This window comes from Physeter macrocephalus, chromosome 6, assembly GCF_002837175.3.
Source record: "Physeter macrocephalus isolate SW-GA chromosome 6, ASM283717v5, whole genome shotgun sequence".
In the NCBI taxonomy this organism is placed as follows: domain Eukaryota; kingdom Metazoa; phylum Chordata; class Mammalia; order Artiodactyla; family Physeteridae; genus Physeter; species Physeter macrocephalus.
Genome location: NC_041219.1, coordinates 94,083,232 through 94,102,788, shown reverse-complemented (window position 1 = coordinate 94,102,788; position 19,557 = coordinate 94,083,232). Strand labels below are relative to the sequence as shown.

General features: G+C 35.5%; 1 protein-coding gene across 19 annotated transcripts in view; it reads left to right on the top strand.

Annotated features, from left to right (window-relative positions):
- Positions 1 to 19,557, top strand: part of TMEM117 (transmembrane protein 117) — a 555,808-nt gene that overhangs the window by 274,116 nt on the left and 262,135 nt on the right. For 18 of the 19 annotated variants that reach the window (XM_028491416.2, XM_024122878.1, XM_055085666.1 and 15 more), the window contains one exon: positions 9,589 to 9,688. The exons of the other annotated variant lie outside the window; for it this stretch is intronic. In XM_028491416.2, coding sequence (XP_028347217.1) covers positions 9,589 to 9,688 — 100 coding nt within the window. The remainder of the gene's footprint in view (positions 1 to 9,588; positions 9,689 to 19,557) is intronic. 19 annotated transcript variants of the gene reach the window in all.

Below are 19,557 nucleotides of genomic sequence, written 5' to 3'. Positions count from 1 at the left end.
TAACGTTGGGTTTTGTTTGTTCTTCTTTCTCTAGTTCCTTGAGGTGTAAGGTTAGATTGTTTCTTTGAGATTTTTCTTGTTTCTTGAGGTAGGATTGTATTGCTGTAAAATTCCGTCTTTTTCGTGTTTTCATTGTCATTTGTCTCTAGGTATTTTTTTATTTTCTCTGATTTCTTCAGTGATCTCTTGGTTATTTAGTAACATATTGTTTAGCCTCCATGTGTTTGTGTTTTTTACATTTTTTCCCCTGTAATTTATTTCTAATCTCATAACATTGTGGTCGGAAAAGATGCTTGATATGATTTCAATTTTCTTAAATTTACCAAGGCTTGATTTGTGACCCAAGATGTGACCTATCATGGAGAATGTTGTGAGCTATCCTGGAGAATGTTCCGTGAACACTTGAGTAACGTTGGGTTTTGTTTGTTCTTCTTTCTCTAGTTCCTTGAGGTGTAAGGTTAGATTGTTTCTTTGAGATTTTTCTTGTTTCTTGAGGTAGGATTGTATTGCTGTAAAATTCCGTCTTTTTCGTGTTTTCATTGTCATTTGTCTCTAGGTATTTTTTTATTTTCTCTGATTTCTTCAGTGATCTCTTGGTTATTTAGTAACATATTGTTTAGCCTCCATGTGTTTGTGTTTTTTACATTTTTTCCCCTGTAATTTATTTCTAATCTCATAACATTGTGGTCGGAAAAGATGCTTGATATGATTTCAATTTTCTTAAATTTACCAAGGCTTGATTTGTGACCCAAGATGTGACCTATCATGGAGAATGTTGTGAGCTATCCTGGAGAATGTCCCGTGAACACTTGAGAAGAAAGTGTAATCTGCTGTTTTCAGATGGAATGTCCTATAAATATCAATTAAATCTATCTGATCTATTGTGTCATTTAAAGCTTGTGTTTCCTTATTAATTTTCTGTCTGGATGATCCGTCCATTGGTGTGAGGTGTTAAAGTCCCCCACTATTATTGTGTTACGATTTCCCCTTTCATGGCTGTTAACATTTGCCTTATATATTGAGGTGCTCCTATGTTGGGCACATAAATATTTACAATTGTTGTATCTTCTTCTTGGATTGATCCCTTGATCATTATGTAGTGTCCTTCCTTTTCTCTTGTAACAGTCTTTATTTTAAGGTCTATTTCATCTGATATGAGTTTTGCTACTCCAGCTTTATTTTGGTTTACATTTGCATGAAATATCTTTTTCTATCCCCTCACTTTCAGTCTGTATGTGTCCCTAGGTCTGAAGTGGGTCTCGTGTAGACAGCATATATACCGGTCTTGTTTTTGGACCCATTCAGCCAGTCTGTGTCTTTTGGTTGGAACATTTAATCCATTTACATTTAAGGTAATTATCGATACGTATGTTCCTATGACCATTTTCTTAATTGTTTTGGGTTTGTTTTTGTGGATATTTTTCTTCTCTTGTTTTTCCAGCCTAGAGAAGTTCCTTTAGTATTTGTTGTAAAGCTGGTTTGGCGGTGCTGAATTCTCTTAACTTTTGCTTATCTGTAAAGCTTTTGATTTCTCTGTTGAATCTGAATGAGATCCTTCCTGGGTAGAATAACCTTGTTTGTAGTTTTTTCCCTTTCATCACTTTAAATATATCCTACCACTCCCTTCTGGCCTGATGAGTTTCTGCTGAGAAATCAGCTGATAACCTAATGGGGATTCCCTTTTATGTTATTTGTTGCTTTTCCCTTGCTGCTTTTAATATTTTTTGTCTGAATTTAATTTTTGTTGGTTTGATTAAAATCTGTCTTGGTGTGCTTCTCCTAGGGTTTATCCTGTATGGGATTCTCTGTGCTTCTTGGACTTGGGTGGATATTTCCTTTCCCATGTTAGGGAATTTAGGGAAGTTTTCAACTATGATCTCTTCACATATTTTCTCAAATCCTTTCTCTTTCTCTTCTTCTTCTGGGACCCCTAAATTCAAATGTTGGTGCATTTCATGTTGTCCCAGAGGTCTCTGAGACTGTCCTCAATTCTTTTCATTCTCTTTTCTTTATCCTGCTCCTTGGCAGTTATCTTCACCATTTATTTTATAGGACAAAATATAAATGTAATTTGGCAGTATACATTTGAAGGGTGTTGAAATAAATTTTCTTTCTTTTTTCACATGGATGAAATAAATGTATTTTGCTATATAGCTCTTTCACTGTTTGTGCCAGCAAATTGGTGCATGAAGTTATAGATTGATATCTAGCCTCATTTATAAGGATTGTTTTAAAACAATAAGATTCAGTAGATACCATGCAGAGATTTTACAATATTTCACTTTTTTCATTATTAGCCAACTAACTTATATTTAAATTAAATAAATTTCCAGTGTGTGATTGCAGAAAGTCAAAGATGGGTTCTTTATTTTGATTTGATTATATCCTACCCTCTAGTTTTTTTATTCCAGAAGAGGTATAAAAATGATAGAGTGATATTCTATTCTAACTTTGTTAGAACATCATAATTAATTACATGGCCCACAACTCATCTGTGGTTTTCTTTTAGTTTTTCTTATATTGCGAATCCTTGTTTTTATCTTTATCCTTTTATTCTCTTCCTAGTTGGCCCTGGTGTCAGATGATCTAAATAATCTTTTTATATTAATTCATTAATTCATTGCTTCATTCAGTTAAGTATTTTTGTATTCCTAAATCATACTATGCAACGAACAAAAATTTTCAGCTGCCTAGATGAAATATTTTCTTTACACTTGATGAACTAAGTCTTGTGGTAAAAAGGGGCAATGTGAGACAATCATTGGAAGACTTTGGGAAATTTGTTTAACATAGAAGTTATATTCAAAGTGTTACAGTAACACCGGGGAAGGGGTGACTTATAGGAATAATAGCAGTCGATTTCTCAGTGGACAGGCTTAGTTAGTAATCTTAGTCCAGAAGAAAGGTATGGCATTCCAGACAATGGGAGCTCTGCATGCAAAGATGCTAAGGTACGTCATAGAATGGTGGGATAGTTGGTGAGATTGGTTTCATGGTGGGGAAGAGGGCCTGAAAAAAGGAGACTGTGAGATGAAATATGAATCTGAAAAATAAGATAGCTTGGAGAGAGTGAAGGATCTTCTTATCCATGCTTTGCTTTTTGGGAACGACTACATCATTTTGGAAATGTGAGCCCGTATATCAGAGATCTAACTTTTTTTTTTCATACCTATTATGAAATAGTTGTGCTAGACGCTCTATATTCTTTATTTCATGTAATCCTCAAGAAACCCTGTGAAGGGAAGTTATTTTTATCCCCATTCTACAGATAAGGGAATGGATGATTATCAAGTTAATCATTTGTCCCAGGTCATAAAGTGGGGAGGTGGTTTGCAAACCTAATACTTTCTGATTCCAGGACTCTTGCTCTTCTAGTACACCATATTAATTCTCCAGAAGTTACCATAGTGGCAATAAAGAATCTATAGTGAAGTGAAGATAATCACAGGGCAATAGGAGGTTATTGTGTAATTCAGGTTAGAGATGGTTATGAATAGAGTTAAGACATTGGTAGTGGTGATAACAGAAAAACAGCATAGACTTGAGGCCCTTTCAGAAGTAACCTCAGTGGTTAACCAAATGTTGAGGGTAAAAGACAGGGAGGAATTGATGTTATAGTAAGGTTTCTGTATCTACTACAAACGAATTTCATTGAATGGGCTTAAGCAAGACAAAAATGAAAGGAAGAGTTGATGTGTGTATGTGTTAACAATCAGGATGGATTTGTCCAATGAAAACTCCATCTATAGTCTTATATATGTCTTCTTTATAGAAGTTAGAGAGAATGAATGACTAAAGTTGGGGAATTTGCGTTGGTATTTTATCTGTAAGCATTTTTGGGTCCAGATGCAATTTTGATCACTCCAGCTTCCTTCTAACAATTGTCTGTGACATTTGTCACCTTCTAATGGATCTTGCTCTGTACTTCATACCCTAGGTCTTGCCTAGAAGTTCCATACACATGTATTGAGCTCTATCAGAGTCTTTCAATAGTCAAAAACTAGCTATTTTGAGCAGAAATACTAAAATGTGTTTATTTGGATAACAGTTGAACAAGTGACTGGATTAAAGGCTATTAATCATTTCATTACAAGTGAAAAGATTGAGAAACGTTAATATAATAAATCTAGGTTTAATTTCTGGCATTTTATAGTGACAGATTTTCACCTCAAGCCTTAAGAACATTTAAAGTTTTTGCTTGAGTTTCATTGTGTTTAATACAGGTAAGTCAACTTCTTGTCCATGATTTACTTGTGTATGAAGCCCCCAATCTTGTTTATGTTGCCCGAACATGGCTGAGAGAGACAGCTGTGACATTATGAATCCAGCTGGCCACAGATGGGTCTTAAGTGAAGCATGAATCCATACTGGTTTGATGATCTATATTTACTGCCTCCTGTTAAACTTTTAGAGATTCAGCTCCTAAATCACCTGGCATTAACTGCATCTACTTACATATAAGTAATAGACTGAAGTGATCTGGAGTCTTGGTTTCTAGTGCTCAAGACTCTCACCTGTAAGGGCCAATTCATTATATTATCATTTCATCGACTATTTAGCCCATGTTAGAGTCTGTTTAGTTTATGGCCATTTAGCACATAGGTTTCACTAGGTACAGTAGGCTTAGTAGCTCATGTTTTCAGGTTGTTATGATAATTATGAACCTTTCTAAGATCCTGTTGACGTTTACACACATATGTTATGGATTTGACAGTTAAGCTTGAAATCTCAAGAAAAACAAACTGAAGTTGTAGCTTGAAAAGAAATTCGTTTAGAATCTTTAAACAAAATATCAACAATAAATACTTACATGGAAGGCTGGTAAGACTGCAAGCTTTTCTAGATCTAAGCATAGAAAGCCAGCTAAAGCTCAAAGCAAAACAAACAAAAGATGTATGAAGAGTTGAAATAATTAGCTAAAACTCTGAACGAAACTAAAACTTTAACCGTGCCTCCTAGCAAATAAAATTTAAACTCTTGTGTATATAAACTCCACAACTTCACATTTTCAGACTCTAATGTGATATTCAAACTGGCCAAAATTGCTGGTATAAATATATGCACACTCTGTCCTTTACAACCTGAGCAGGAAGTATTGTTAAATGTTAATGAATGTGCAAATCAGTGAACTAGTGGTTGAAAGTCTTTATGGCAGGTCTGCATATTTGTAATTCTTCTTTACATTTGTCCAAAACAGCAAAATTAAGAATAACTACTAAATTTTTTTGGTACAATGTATCTTTTTTTAAAAAAATTTTATTTTATGTGGGACTGTAGTTGATTTACAATATTGTGTTAGTTTCAGGTGTACAGCAAAGTGATTCAGTTATACATATACATTTATCTCTCCTGTTGGTTATCTATTTTAAATATAGTAGTGTGTATATGTTAATCCCAAACTCCCAATTTATCCCCCCACCACCTTTCCCCTTTGGTAACCATAAGTTTGTTTTCTATGTCTGTGAGTCTGTTTCTGTTTTGTAAATAAGTTCATTTGTATCAATTTTTTTAGATTCTGCATATAAGCAATGTCCTATTATATTTGTCTTTCTCTGACTTACTTAGCATGATTATCTCCAGGTCCATCCATGTTGCTGCAAATGGCATTATTTCATTCTCTTTAATGGTTGAGTAGTATTCCATTGTGTGTGTGTGTATATATATATATATATATATATATATATATATATATATATATATACATACATATACATCTTTATCCATTTAGGACATTTAAGTTGCTTCCATGTCTTCGCTATTGTAAATAGCACTTCAGTGAACATTGGGGTGGATGTATCCTTTCGAACCATGTTTTTCTCTGGATATATGCCCAGGAGTGGGATTGCTGCATTATATTGTAGCTCTAGTTTTAGTTTTATAAGGAACCTCCATACTGTTCTCCATAGTGGCTGTATCAATTTACATTACCACCAACAGTGTAGGAGGGTTCCCTCTTCTCTACACCCCCTCCAGCATTTATTATTTGTAGACTTTTTGATGATGGCCATTCTGACTGGTGTGAGGTGATACCTCATTGTAGTTTCGATTTGCATTTCTCTAATAATTAGCAATGTTGAGCATCTTTTCATGTGCCTGTTGGTCATCTGTATGTCTTCCTTGGAGAAATGTCTAGAATAACTACTAAATTTTATATATCACTCTTCACTTTTAAATATATTAATTAATTCATAAATTCTCTGTGCCATCTCCCCTGCATTATCATGGCCAGTACTCACCATGTGCTCACAGCCACAGAGGAGGGACATTCCCCTATTTTTTGCTCACATATCTTTCTAGATGAATACAGGACAGTTATTCTGCAATCAAGGAAATGCAAATGTAGTTGGAGAAGTTGAAACACAAAACAATTTAAAAGCATATTTAATGGTTTTCTCTGTGGTAAAGTTCTTCATAATTCAATCTTATTTTATTGCTGTTTCTAGGGTTTAATATACATAGGTTTACCTATGTAATATATCAATAAATACGAATAACTTGGGTCACTTTGTTAATTCATACATTAAGCAGATGTTTATTGATCACTTACTGTTTTCAGGCAGTGCTCTAGGTTCTGGGGAATTAACAGTGAAAAAAATTAGCTAAAATAACTCCCAGTCCTCCTGGAGCTTATTATCTAGTTTTAGCTTTTGTCTTCTCTCATGGTTTTCAGTGATGGAAACCTGTTTCTTAACATCCTAGTAATTTTTGAATGAATGATGGATTTTATACATAAAAATGTATAGAGGATCTAGATGATACTTTATTCTTCCTGAAAAGGTTCACGCTTTCCTCTGTTAGCTGGAAAGAATAGAAGCTGATCACTTTAATTCAGTCATGGAATGGACTGGATAAGGACTGATTTACAGTTTCATCAAGGACCCATCCATCTCTGGTTTTCTCTATCCTGCCATACTCCTGTATATCTTGGGCCATTCTCTCTAGCAGGCTCTGAACTATAATAGTTTCCTCAGCATGGGGAAGTTGCCAAACCTCTGCTATACTTTACAGAGACTTTCTGCTTAGTCTCTCAGCATCCCCAGTGTTCAAGTTCATAATTTGGTAAATGTCTTGAAAGGGCAACCAACTGTGTATCATGCTCTCTTCTGGGCCTCTCTTTTCTCACAAGAATCTTGGCTTCTTAAATTTCAAATGTTGCCCCTCTAACCCACTGAGACTGTCCTCTGCCCAGGAAAACCCCAGATCCTCCTCCTCTTGCCTTGCACACAGAATCAGTTAATGTCTCCAGAGAAAATATAGTATAGCTAACCTTTCCACAATTCTCTCCAATCTGGTATCTTGGTTTTTCTTGTCCTCATTGCTTCATCAGCTCTCAGATGCCTTTAAGCAGATTTTGGGAGTGACTTTTATATTTTGTTTAGATCTTTTAGCTGTTCTTGGCTGGATCATTGCTCTGTTGCATGCTTACCACCTCATCCCTATTTTTAGATACTGAGCTAGAAGAATGATGCCTTCTCTTACACACATCTGTACAACCACAAAGAATGTAGCCGGAAATTTCTACCCTAGCCCAATGTATTCTAGAATTAATTGACAGAGTGGACAGGTAGAGATGTATCACTGAATAAAATCTTCAAAATAGGTGTCATTGAAAAAGCTGGACAATTAACAGAGCTAATACTCCATAGTACACTGAGCTCACTGCCCAAGAACTGCTTAGATGGATGAACTCAGTATAAGTGGGAGTCCAAAACCTAATGGTAGCTCTGGGGAGTTGTAGCTTCTGGATATGACTCCTGACTTCTTATTATGAATTATATTCACAGGAAGTAATTCTTGATTGTCATTGTCTTACTAAAATACTGGAGAACAGAGATATTCTTTGTGTTTTTTATATCTCTACTAACACTTCTAGGAAGAAGGTATAGCACAGTGGTTAAGTGCCTGGATTTGGGAGTCAATCAAATTTAGATTCAAATCTTGTCCATTTACTAGATGCTTGACCTTGAGAAAGTTGCAAAAACTCTCTAAAGCCTTAATTCTATATCTGTGAAACAGGAATAGCAATACATTTCACTTTTCTGATATGAACGTTGATGGAGATTCAGTTTTCAAAGTGCTAATAACAATCTCTAGAACATTGCTAGCATGCAATTTATGGTAGCTAAAAATTTTTTGGCTATTATGGAAGCACATAGAATTAGAGACCCAGAATTTTGAGATGAGACCTTAAGATATTTACATAGCCCCTCCATAGACTTTAAGATATTTACATAGCCCCTCCAAAGAATGAAGCATGTGGAAAAAGAATTGTTTTAAGAATTCATAAGTTTGTTTTTGTTGTTAAAAAACTATGTAAATATCTGTTTATATTATGGATTAAAAAAATCTGAAATAACTCTGGAAAAAAATAACTGAATTGGAAATGGTTTAACTCTCAGCGACTTCGAAAATGTGCTTCTTCATAGTTTCAATAGATAAATAACAAACATATCATTCTCTACTGCATATAGTTTCAAAGTTAATACTTCAATATGAAATAAAAAGTTAAAAAATGAAGTTAATCTAAGAAGAGTCATGTTTAACTGGTACTCAAAGTTGTACAGGTATTATCATGTTTAAGAAAAGGAACAAAACTTAAAGGAAAAGAAACCTAGCAACTAACCCCAATATATTAAAAAAAAAAATAAAAGAAATCTGAGTGAAAAACTTAGAGTTAAAAATATAGAGAGAGACAAATTTTGTTCCTAGCTACCATTCATTTGTTATGTGGTGTTGATTGAGCAGGTTAAGTGATCTCTTTGAGTCCCAGTTTTCTCAGAGAAATTACAAGATGGTAAAAATGATACTTAGAATTTTCTTGACTATCAAACAAGAAAATGAAAATGCTTAATAAACAATAGCATGGTCTTATTACTTGTATTTAATGATTGGGTGTACCTTTGAATCTCTCTGTGAGCTGTGAGGCATATGAATTGGTGTTATATAGCAAGCAAACAAGAATTAGCTATGTACAAAAAAAAAAAGAATTAGCTATGTAAAAAGAGTGATGAAATGAAGTCTTCTGGTTATTGCTATTTAAGTAATAATTTAAACCACGTATATTTGAGTCAATTTTTACATCACTTCACTGTGTGGGAAATTTTATCTAATCTTGATATTCTTCTGAACACTATTCAGATATGATATTATACCTAAAGCCTATTCCCAGCACCTTTTCAATAGTTCTGACTCGACAGAACTGAAGGAAAGTGAGCTCTTCTCTTCCTTTCAAGTTACTCTAATTCAGGAATTGTTTCTGCGCTCCTCATACTTGAGTGAGTGTGAAATTATGCCCTTGCTGAGTATTTCTGTTTGATTTTCCAAAAGCTATTGTCAGTCGTATAACTCAAAAAGAAAAGGTACGTGGTAATTGGTATAGTCACAGTCAGTCTTCAAATCTAATTGGAACTGACCCAGACACCCTCAGAGCTCCTCCTAGCCTTTCATATTTGTAAGCATAGATGATGAGATGAAAGCAAGAAAGCTTGTGGAAAGGGGAAAAAGCCCCTTTGCATGTTGCTGAACCAGAAAGCTTTGACTGTATGGCTCTCTGAGTCCGGACAATGTCTTGTGTGTTTGTTTCCACAGAGCATATATCATTACAGACTATATGGGCATCCGAAATGAAAGTTTCATGAAATTAGCTGCAGTAGGGACCTGGATGGGGGACTTTGTCACAGCTTGGATGGTAAGAAATTTTAACTTCACCCATTTCAAATGTCAGATGGAAGACATGTTCATAATATTGGATACACACTACTTTTTTTTTTAACAAATAACTTCATGAATTATTTTATTTCATGTTACATGTCAAATAACATTCCAAAGTAAAAAAAAAAGATCTTGTTTTCATGGTTAGCATTATTACATTTGTGCAAAGCCCTCAAACATGAGAAAGTCTCATTTATTTCACAAAATTTGAACGTACAGTCATTTCAGTAACTGGTTTGTTAGATAATCCAAGTCCAGTTATCCCCAGTTTTTCAAGCAACAAGTCACAGGAAATGCTGAGCTTTAACTGTTCGTGTGCCTGTCATCCCAGCATCCTGATCCCCAACCCCTTTTTGACACAGCCGTGCTCTTTGTTTTGTTATATCATTCCTCTGTCCTCCCAAGGATTAGAGATATAGTTTCATTTTCTCAACTAATGTGAATTGGATTTTATTTGATACACACTGCTTTTCATGGTTTAGAGCAAAATAGTTACCTCTGTTTTAAGGGGAACAAATTCATGAATATGGACAAATCTAGAGATTATATGCAATATCTGTTTACCTCAGGAAAAAACGTCAATATAATTTTAATACTAATGACTGTCTACCAGGATATATTTATTTATAAAATGCATATATATGTGTATGTACAAAAACATATGCACATATGTGTGGCATACAAACATATACACATTCATAAAATTAGTGGAAAATTCTTTCCTGTGAAATTCTAAATAATTTTGTGAAGATTGTCTGTTTGTTGTTTTTTGACATGTACACTTTTCAGGTAAGAAATGCTGTATGGCCTGTCTCAGAAGACCATATGAAACATTTTTTAAGGACTTTAAAAATAGTTTTCTACATTTATTTTCCTCACTGAACCTACTAACTTAATGGTAACTAAGGAGTTCTGAGAGTCGTCTGTTTTAATCTCTTTTGTGCATTATCAGTCTTTATTACTATAGGTCTGCAACAATTAGACAAGCCGTGTTTCATGCTGAGTTCATCTGCCAGGAGAGTAACTTCTGTTTCTAACCATTGAGTTAATTAAAGACAGTATGTAGCTTAAAGACCCTAGGTCCTTTAAGTTTACAGGAGAGTCTCAGAGGGCAAAGAGCGTAACTCTCAGAAAAAAGGAACACTTTAACCTTCATTGACACCTTTCATAAGTGTAGTTAATCCTAAGTAGCTTTATTCAAATTCATTTACTTGAAAATGAGAGGACTTATCAAAAGAAAAATGATGCCCAAACTAAACACGATTTGGCAGGGACATGCAGCTACAAATGTGTTCATGATACTGCAGGGAGATTCTCACAACAGTTACTGCCACTTCTATTGATAGCTTTGCTTCTTACCTAGAACAGGTGTTTTCAGGGCACAGGAAGCAGTTATATCTTAACTGCTCCTACTGTCATCATCCTGCAAGAGTATCAAGTAACCATAAAAGAGTTTGTCTAGCCTGTTTTTGAGCTCCCTCCCACCTCTGTTCAATTTTAGAATGTTACCAGAACAAATTACCAGATGCGTTCCATCTTGTTAACTTTAAAATCGAAATTTGAAGATGTTATTTATTTGTAATCATTAGAAATAGCAATGAGAATAAGCCAGACATTAAGACCAGGCTGCCTCATCTATTTCCATTGGGAAAAACTATTTAAAAGGAAATATATGAACTTTAAGCTTGTAATTTCCTTAAAATTTGAGACAATGCCTTTTGGAAATCTCTGCATTAATTGTGGATTATGATTTTGACTCCATTTTATGATGGCTTTACTAACTAAAATGAAAAAGAGAACTGGAACAAGAGTTCAGAAATTTGGATTCTCTGACTTGCCACCTATGGTTTGACCTTCCACAAATAATGTACAATCCTTTGAGCCTTAGTCTGCACATTTCTTAAAAGGGATTAATAGTTCCTACTGGTGCTACAGGTTTTTTTTGTGATGATTAAATGTGTGGTCCTAGAGCAGGACTTAAAATGCTGACATGTAAGGGAGGTATGAGTGATTTATTGTTATTGTTATTGTTCATGTTTTTGGACCCCCATCCTCTTGACTGGGCCCAGTTCCTTGAAGTAATGGCAAAGGCAGGTCATTGATCCAAACCTTAGGCTTCCCAGACTTCCTGTCTCTTCTGTGAAGCTCCAGGAGCATGAGAATCCCACCTTATCCCAGGCCTGGGGTTCACAGCATCTGGAGTTTCCTTCCTATTGCCCATGCTAGAGCAGACTAAACCAATATAGTACATTGCTTCCTTACTTCTGCCTGATACTGATCTTGATCAAAGTCAGGGGAGAAGCAACAGACCCACAAAACCTAAGAGCTGCTCTAGAGTTTTCAGGCTCAAGTCAGCCATTTGATACCTAAATCATTTTCTTTCCCATGATGACATCATTATTTATTTGTAACCCAATTCCACCCAACTTCTCCCCAGACTTTCCCACAAAACAGTATTTCCTAGGCCATATATAGCTCTGCCCCTATTTATTGGTTATATTATTATTTTTTTAATTAGGCTATTTTTCTTTTGAACCATAAGGTGGGGTCTTATGCCTAGGCAGCATTGAGAGGCAAATGCATAGTACAGCTTTGACCAAAGACCTTTAACCCTTCCTGGTTGGATTTTTACCATACACTCTTCTGCCCTACTCTTATGGTTTAGGGGAATACCAATAATTCCACAGTTCAATCTGTAGTCTTTCTCTCTCGCTCCATCCTCTGTCTTACCTTCAGAATTTCTCCTAAATTTACTACTTTAATGCCTTCTATTTCTACTAACTCACCTGATAACTTTTTACCTTTTCCTATACCATAGATTACTGCCCCAATCAATACTTCCAATACCACAGAAGTAGGACTATATTGAGGGTCAAGAAAACTATGTTATAGGTTTAACCCAGCAAACCTTCTGGGGCCTCTCATCTGTTCCTTTCTGCAAACTGAGGAAGAATCAAAATCCCTTTCTGCTTCTGTGATCTGAAAAACTGACCTTTCCCCATTAGCCACAGGGATAGAAATGGCAAAAGAAATAGTTCTCTCCTGATTTGAAAGTACAGTTACACAGGGAGGATTCCCAGAGCACATCATTTCTATTCCCATTTCTATTCACTGACTAGGTGGTACGTTTCCATAAAAATATTTATATGTCTACATATGTGTCATTGATAACATTTTAAAAAAATAATAGTTTTCCTCATGAGAGGAGTCTAAGGAAGATTTGACCTTCATTTCTCCATAGAATTCTCATCATGAAATGAATATCAATGATGGTGACCCTTGTGGAAAACCAACGGACTATTTACATTTCCAATAAAAGCGTGCCTTTCAATGCAGTTCAGAAATAGAGGCTTTTTCTTTCGTGGAAATAATTCATAACTTTTCCTTGGTTTTAAAAGGCACATCAGGACTGATGTGATCCACAGGCAAGGCTGATATCAACCAATCTGACAAAAATCTTTGACCCTCACACTACCGAGTGTCAAGCTCTGCTAGGTTCAGTTCCCTGGCATTCCTGACTTTTCTGGGCTCTGTGGTATGCCTTGTACAGAAGGCTATAAGTATATGTCAGTGTTCAAGTTACTAATTTTTTTGTCAAATAGACTTTTAAAAAATTAGTATAAAAGAAATACATAAAATGACCAGTGAGGTAATTCATCATTGAGCTGGCCCTTTATGTTAAGAGTTGCAGAGACGAGCTCTATCACGAGGACACACAGAAAGCAAAAACACTGGGTGTCTCATGCGACACCATTGCCACGTAGACCCATGTTTGCCCATGCTCTGTACCATTAAGCAAAGAGCCAAGGAGGGTCGGCTGTTCCACAGGACATGGCTCCAGCTTGACCACCTCCCCCGTTTGGAAGACAGAGGTCATGGCCTCTGCTGAGGTCTAAGGTGGCAGGGGATCCTGAGAACATCATGATGGCCCTTGCTTCTGCCCCTCACTAAATACCAGAGGGAAAAATCACTTCCTATAATGTGTACCTAATCATCATCCCCTTTCTCCAGCTCCTGATTCCTCCTGCTCTGGTGGCTTTCTCTTACAGCAGTAAGTGGTACATGGCTCATGATGATGACAGGGACATCAGACTCCAGGTTTGAAGTTCATGGCTATGGGGAGGTGAAGGAGGTTACAAATAAAGTGAAGACAGTTCTGATGGTAAACACTAAAGTCATCATAAAACTTATACATACACCCTACATCATAAAACCACATACTGTATTGTAATTCCCAATAGTCGTGGGACCTTGGTTGGCCTTGACTTGTCATTCCCAGAATTGTGTGTGGGCCTTTGTGTATATATGCCACGACTGGCAAAGCTTCCACCATGGAGTCATGTCATACACTCATAAAACAATTCAGAGTTTTGTCAATAGCCTTTGCCTTTATTTCAGGTTATTACAGTTGTTACTGAACCAAACCTGGGTCTGCTTGCCCGCGCACAGTAAAACCAATCTACTGACACCGGCTTGTGGTGAAGGAAAGTACAGCGTTTATTGCAGGGCGCCAAGGGGGGAGTCCAAACAGCTAGTATTTATAAGGCCCAAACTCCCCGAAGCTTTTCAGGGAAAAGTTTTTAAAGACAGGGTAAAGGAGGGGGGTTATGGGGTGTGTGACCAGCTCATGGACATTATTCTGATTTGTTTGTGGTGAGATAATCAGGAGTCAACATCATCAATCTTCTGGTTCCAACCCATCTGGGGTCCACATGCTTGTGGGTGGAAGAGTTAAGAAGTTAACTCCTTCCACCTGGTGGAGGTTTCAGGATCTGCAAAGCAGCTCAAAGGACATAGCTCAGAATATTATCTATAGCCCTTGAAGAGGAACTAAATGTCCTTGACTTTGTTTAATGGCTAAACTGATTATTTTGTCTTTGTGCCTGTTTTCCTTTCTTTCTGCATTTTCTCACTTCTCTGATTAAATGTACTCTTTGGAACTCAGGGAAGCCTATGAGACTAAAGTTTTTTGACAAACAAGAGGCAGGCAGAGGACATGGTGGGGTTCTGTTCTTGGAAGGCCTCATAGGTTCCTGCTCGGTTACATAGTGATCATTTGTTTTTAAAATTATGCATGATTTTAACAAGTTTTTTCTTCTTCTTGAAACTGGAGATGTATTAGAACCAGACAAGCTCAGTCAACACCTTCATGTGGAAATGCATTTGGATTGATAAAACACAGCCATTGTAGTTGTATTAGAATGATAAATAAACTTTTAAAATTTGCTTAATTGTTTCTTTCTTCTGAAGCTCTAGTAAGAATATGATTTTAGAAAAAAGTTTACCAGACAAGCTCAGTCAACACCTTCATGTGGAAATGCATTTGGATTGATAAAACACAGCCATTGTAGTTGTATTAGAATGATAAATAAACTTTTAAAATTTGCTTAATTGTTTCTTTCTTCTGAAGCTCTAGTAAGAATATGATTTTAGAAAAAAATAAGTTTTTAAGAGTATATTTTACCCTTCTATTTTATTTATTTATTATTATTATTTTTAAAAATATTTATTTATTTATTTTCTGCTCCGGATGTCAGCTGCGGCACGTGGAACCTTCATTGCCACGTGCAGCATCTTCGTTGCAGCGTGGGGATCTTTAGTCGCAGCATGCAGGATCTAGTTACCTGGCCAGGAATCGAACCCGGACCCCCTGTATTGGGAGCACGGAGTCTTAACCACTGGACCACCAGGGAAGTCCCTTACCTCTCTGTTTTAATCCTGCCTGTTTTATGTGTAAATCCTACATTATCCCTCTAAATATTTGAGTGAAAAATTTTGCCTTCTTATTTTTCACACATTTTTCATTTCTTCAGAGAGATTTTTTTTGATTCATATTTATGTTGCTAATATCTTTGTTTCAAAAGTTGTGTTTATTTAATAGGCAAAGCTGAAAACTCTTTCTACCTTACTTGACTATAAACTTCTTGAGTGGAGTTACAATGTCAATTGTGTTTACAATTGTATTCCTAGCACCCAACACAATACCAGGCATAAAAAAGTAAAAGTTGCTCAAGAAATATTTATTGAAAGAATAAATATATATATCATAAGAGCACATAAGCAGTAAGTTCTATTTCTTCTTTTCTCATTCAATTTTGTGACTTAGTGTTATAAAATGGGCATTCTAGAATACTGAAAATGTGGAGGGATGAGACCTGTACTGTTCCAGGTGCCTCGATATCAACTCCCTTCCTGCCTCCCCCCAGTAAAGCTCTGCATTTGCTCTTGCTTAGCTTGTTTCCATAACCAGGAGGACACATGCTAGGAAACACCCTTGAATGGATGTAATAGATTGTATTTATAATTTTTATTGAAATATAGTTGATTTACAATGTTGTGTTAGTTTCAGGTGTACAGCAAAGTGATTCAGTTTTATATATATATATATATATATATATATCCACTCTTCTTTAGATTCTTTCCCATATAGGCCATTACAGAGTATTCAGTAGAGTTCCCTGTGCTATACAGAAGGTCCTTATTAATTATCTATTTTATATATAGTAGTGTGCATATGTCAATCCCAATCTCCCAATGTATCCCTCCCCCTGCCCCTTATGCCCTTGGTAATCACAAGTTTGTTTTCTAAATCTGTAACTCTATTTCTGTTTTGTAGGTAAGTTCATTGGTACCCTTTTTTTAGATTCCACATATAAGTGACATCATATTTGTCTTTCTCTGTCTGACTGACTTAGTATGACATATATTCTTTTTTAGATTCTTTTCCATTATAAGTTATTACAAGATGTTGAATATAATTCCCTGTGCTATATAGTAGGGCCTTGTTGGTTATCTTTTTTATATATAGGAGTGTGTGTATGTTAATCCAAAACTCCTAATTTATCCCTCCCTGTTCTTTCCCCTTTGGTAACCGTAAAAGTTTGTTTTCTGTGTCTGTGAGTCTGTTTCTGTCTTGTAAATAAATTCATTTGTATCATTTTTGTTGATGTAATTCTCCTAAATGGTGATGTAACCTTTTGTACAATTTTGCATTCTTTGGCAAAATAAAGATTGAGACTCTCAGTTCCCCCCAGATGATTCCTTGAGTGGTCATTGTTGCTTTCAGGAGAATAGTTTTGCTCCTGGGGGCAACAGAAGGAAACTAGGTTGAGATATATCCCTTTAGCCACTTAAGCAGAGAGCTTTTACTGTACTATGTAAGACAGAAAATTGGTTAAACTTCAGTGGACAGAGGCAGAGAGGATTAAAGAAGGGTGTATACTTGAGAATAATTTATACTTCTGGGTTAGTATTTATTTACAAATCTAGAACAGAATAGAGAGAGGAACTATTTCTGCAGCATTCAAGAGTAAAGTATTCCTTCTAGCTTAAATATAGAAAATATGAAATACATTTTGTAATTATAAATACATACCTAAAATTTGGTGAGTTTTTCTATTGTCCCATGTTTATTTCACGCTTACTGAGGAAGGAGTGTGATTATCTGTGCTATTTTCATTTCACCAAATTAGTAATAGTTTATTTAGTTTAAAGTTTTCTGTTATACATGTCACCATTTTGTGGACTGTTCTGCACATGCTAAGTTTGTCAGTGAACAATAACCTGGAATATAACTGACATCATATCTAGTTTGTTATTCTGTCTGGAATTGAGTTTTTCAATTCATATTATGATCAATGCCAGTTTTCTAATTATTTCTTTTCCACTGATATTTCAAAATGACAGAATAAAGAGCATAATTGAATTGATTTAATATCTGAAATAAAGTAGCAATAATAGCTCTACTGAAGTTCATAATAAAAGAGCATTTAAACTGTGAAATATTGAATAGAAGGATCATAGTTAGCAAACCCATTGAACAAGTATATATGACAAGTGGAAGGGGCAAATCAGATATTAAACCATTGGAGCTGGACCCAAGAGCCCAGCATTACTTTGAGATGTTCTCTTTTCTCTCTTTCTCTGCCTGTTCATTGAAGCTATTTCGTAGTTGCAATCTACTTTCTGATTAGTTAACCCCATGTTTGGTAAATTTATGTTGCATTTCCCTATTTTATACAGTGAAGTTGGAAACTGGATCAAGCATTTAAATAAGTAATATACTATCTTTCTATAAAGATTCTCTCTTAAGTGAGATACCATAGAAAAAGAGCATGTCTCAGAGATTTGGGGGCACATGGTTTATTGAGGAAATGCTCTTCAGGGAAATCTGTAAGGAGAGGAGAGAAACAAGAGAGAGATGGGGAAGGAGAAGAGCAAAGATATATTCATATGGTCTCAGGTAATCTATCCTTGGCTTGACCCACTGGGCAGGTGTTATGTTCTTGGGGAGTGGAGTGTACCAGTAAGTGAAGGGGATCTGGGTGGGACACCAACATCACCAACATTGATTACCACATTGAGAAAACCCAAGGGCATTAGATTGAGTGGCATCCATAATTGCCAGAAAACATTGTCAGTTTGTTTGATTATTTGATTGAAACAGAGAACATAAGAGAGGAAATTTTTTTACGTTTCTTTTTTATGCATTAGAAAATGTGAGGGAACCAAATGTGGTCATTTTGCTTCTGTGTGTATAAATATTTTAATGTATCTATTAATATTTTAGCATTGTGTTTCATGTTCCTTCAAAATAATAAGTTCTTACTAAAAAATTAATAAGACAGGAGACTCTAACCTCCTGTTTTCTGATAGCATCACAAATGGTGATCAGGAGTCTTTTAATTTTTAGGAATCTTGGCGTTTTAAAGTCCTAACAGAATATGATATGAAAAAAAAGTATTTCTGAGTAAAATAGATTATAGTATAGAATATAGATATTTAGGAATAGAAGCACAAATTCTGTCTCTGCTGTAACTCTCCTAAACTCAATCTCTATCAGAAATTCCATAGTATGTTATAGGTATATTGTATTAATTTATATTCATTTATTAAAAATTTATGCAATATGTTATTCTAAGTGTATGAAAGACACCAGGGAAGTGTATTGGATTGAACTATGTATTGGATTGAACTGCATTAAGATGTGAAAGACACTAAGCACATCTCTTATAGAAAGACAGCCCTACTAGAGGCAGGAGATGCTCACTTTTCATCTTTTCCATCTCCAGCTTAGTTTTAGCATTTTTCAATTCCATTACACTTTATTCTATTACCTGGTTTATACTTCCTCAAGGCAGGTTTCCTTTTTGTCCACACATTTGTTATGATTTTTCTAACATGATGTTCCACACCTTTTAAAGCACCATTTATCAGTCATTTGCCTGAAGTTTAAATAAAAGCCGGAGGACATTGATACTTTTTTCCTCTGAAAGTCAATAATATAATGAAATGAGTACCAGTTGTTAATATTAGCTCAGAACCTCAAAAAAGAAGCTATGTTCTTCTTTTTGTAGTCATTTTAGAAGTAGTTGGATTATTCCCCTTATACATTTTTTAAAATGTTTTATTTAGTGCCTATTCCTGTGGGCCAAGAATTATTTTATGTTTGTGTGTGTGTTGTGTGTGTATGTGTGGTGTGTGTGTGTGTTGTGTGTGGTGTGTGTGTGTGGTGTGTGTGTGTGTGTGGTGTGTGGTGTGTGTGTGTGTGGAAATTTTTAATTAGTTTTCAGAGTTTTCAGTGCTTTCAACTACTATGCTATCTTGCCAAGCTAAATAATTTTCTGGGGAATATTTAATCATAGATATCAACAAGACATGGAATATAGCTGTAGAAGTTGGTTTGATACTTTTTTTCTGCCAGTGTGTCAATGAAATTTGTCGAATTTTGTCATTAGTTGGGAGAGGGGAGTTGCATATCTTTTTAGGTACTAAATGATAGTACATCACATCTTCGCCAAACTATTACTTTTAAACTTTAGAAAACTCAGATATTTTTTCCCGTTC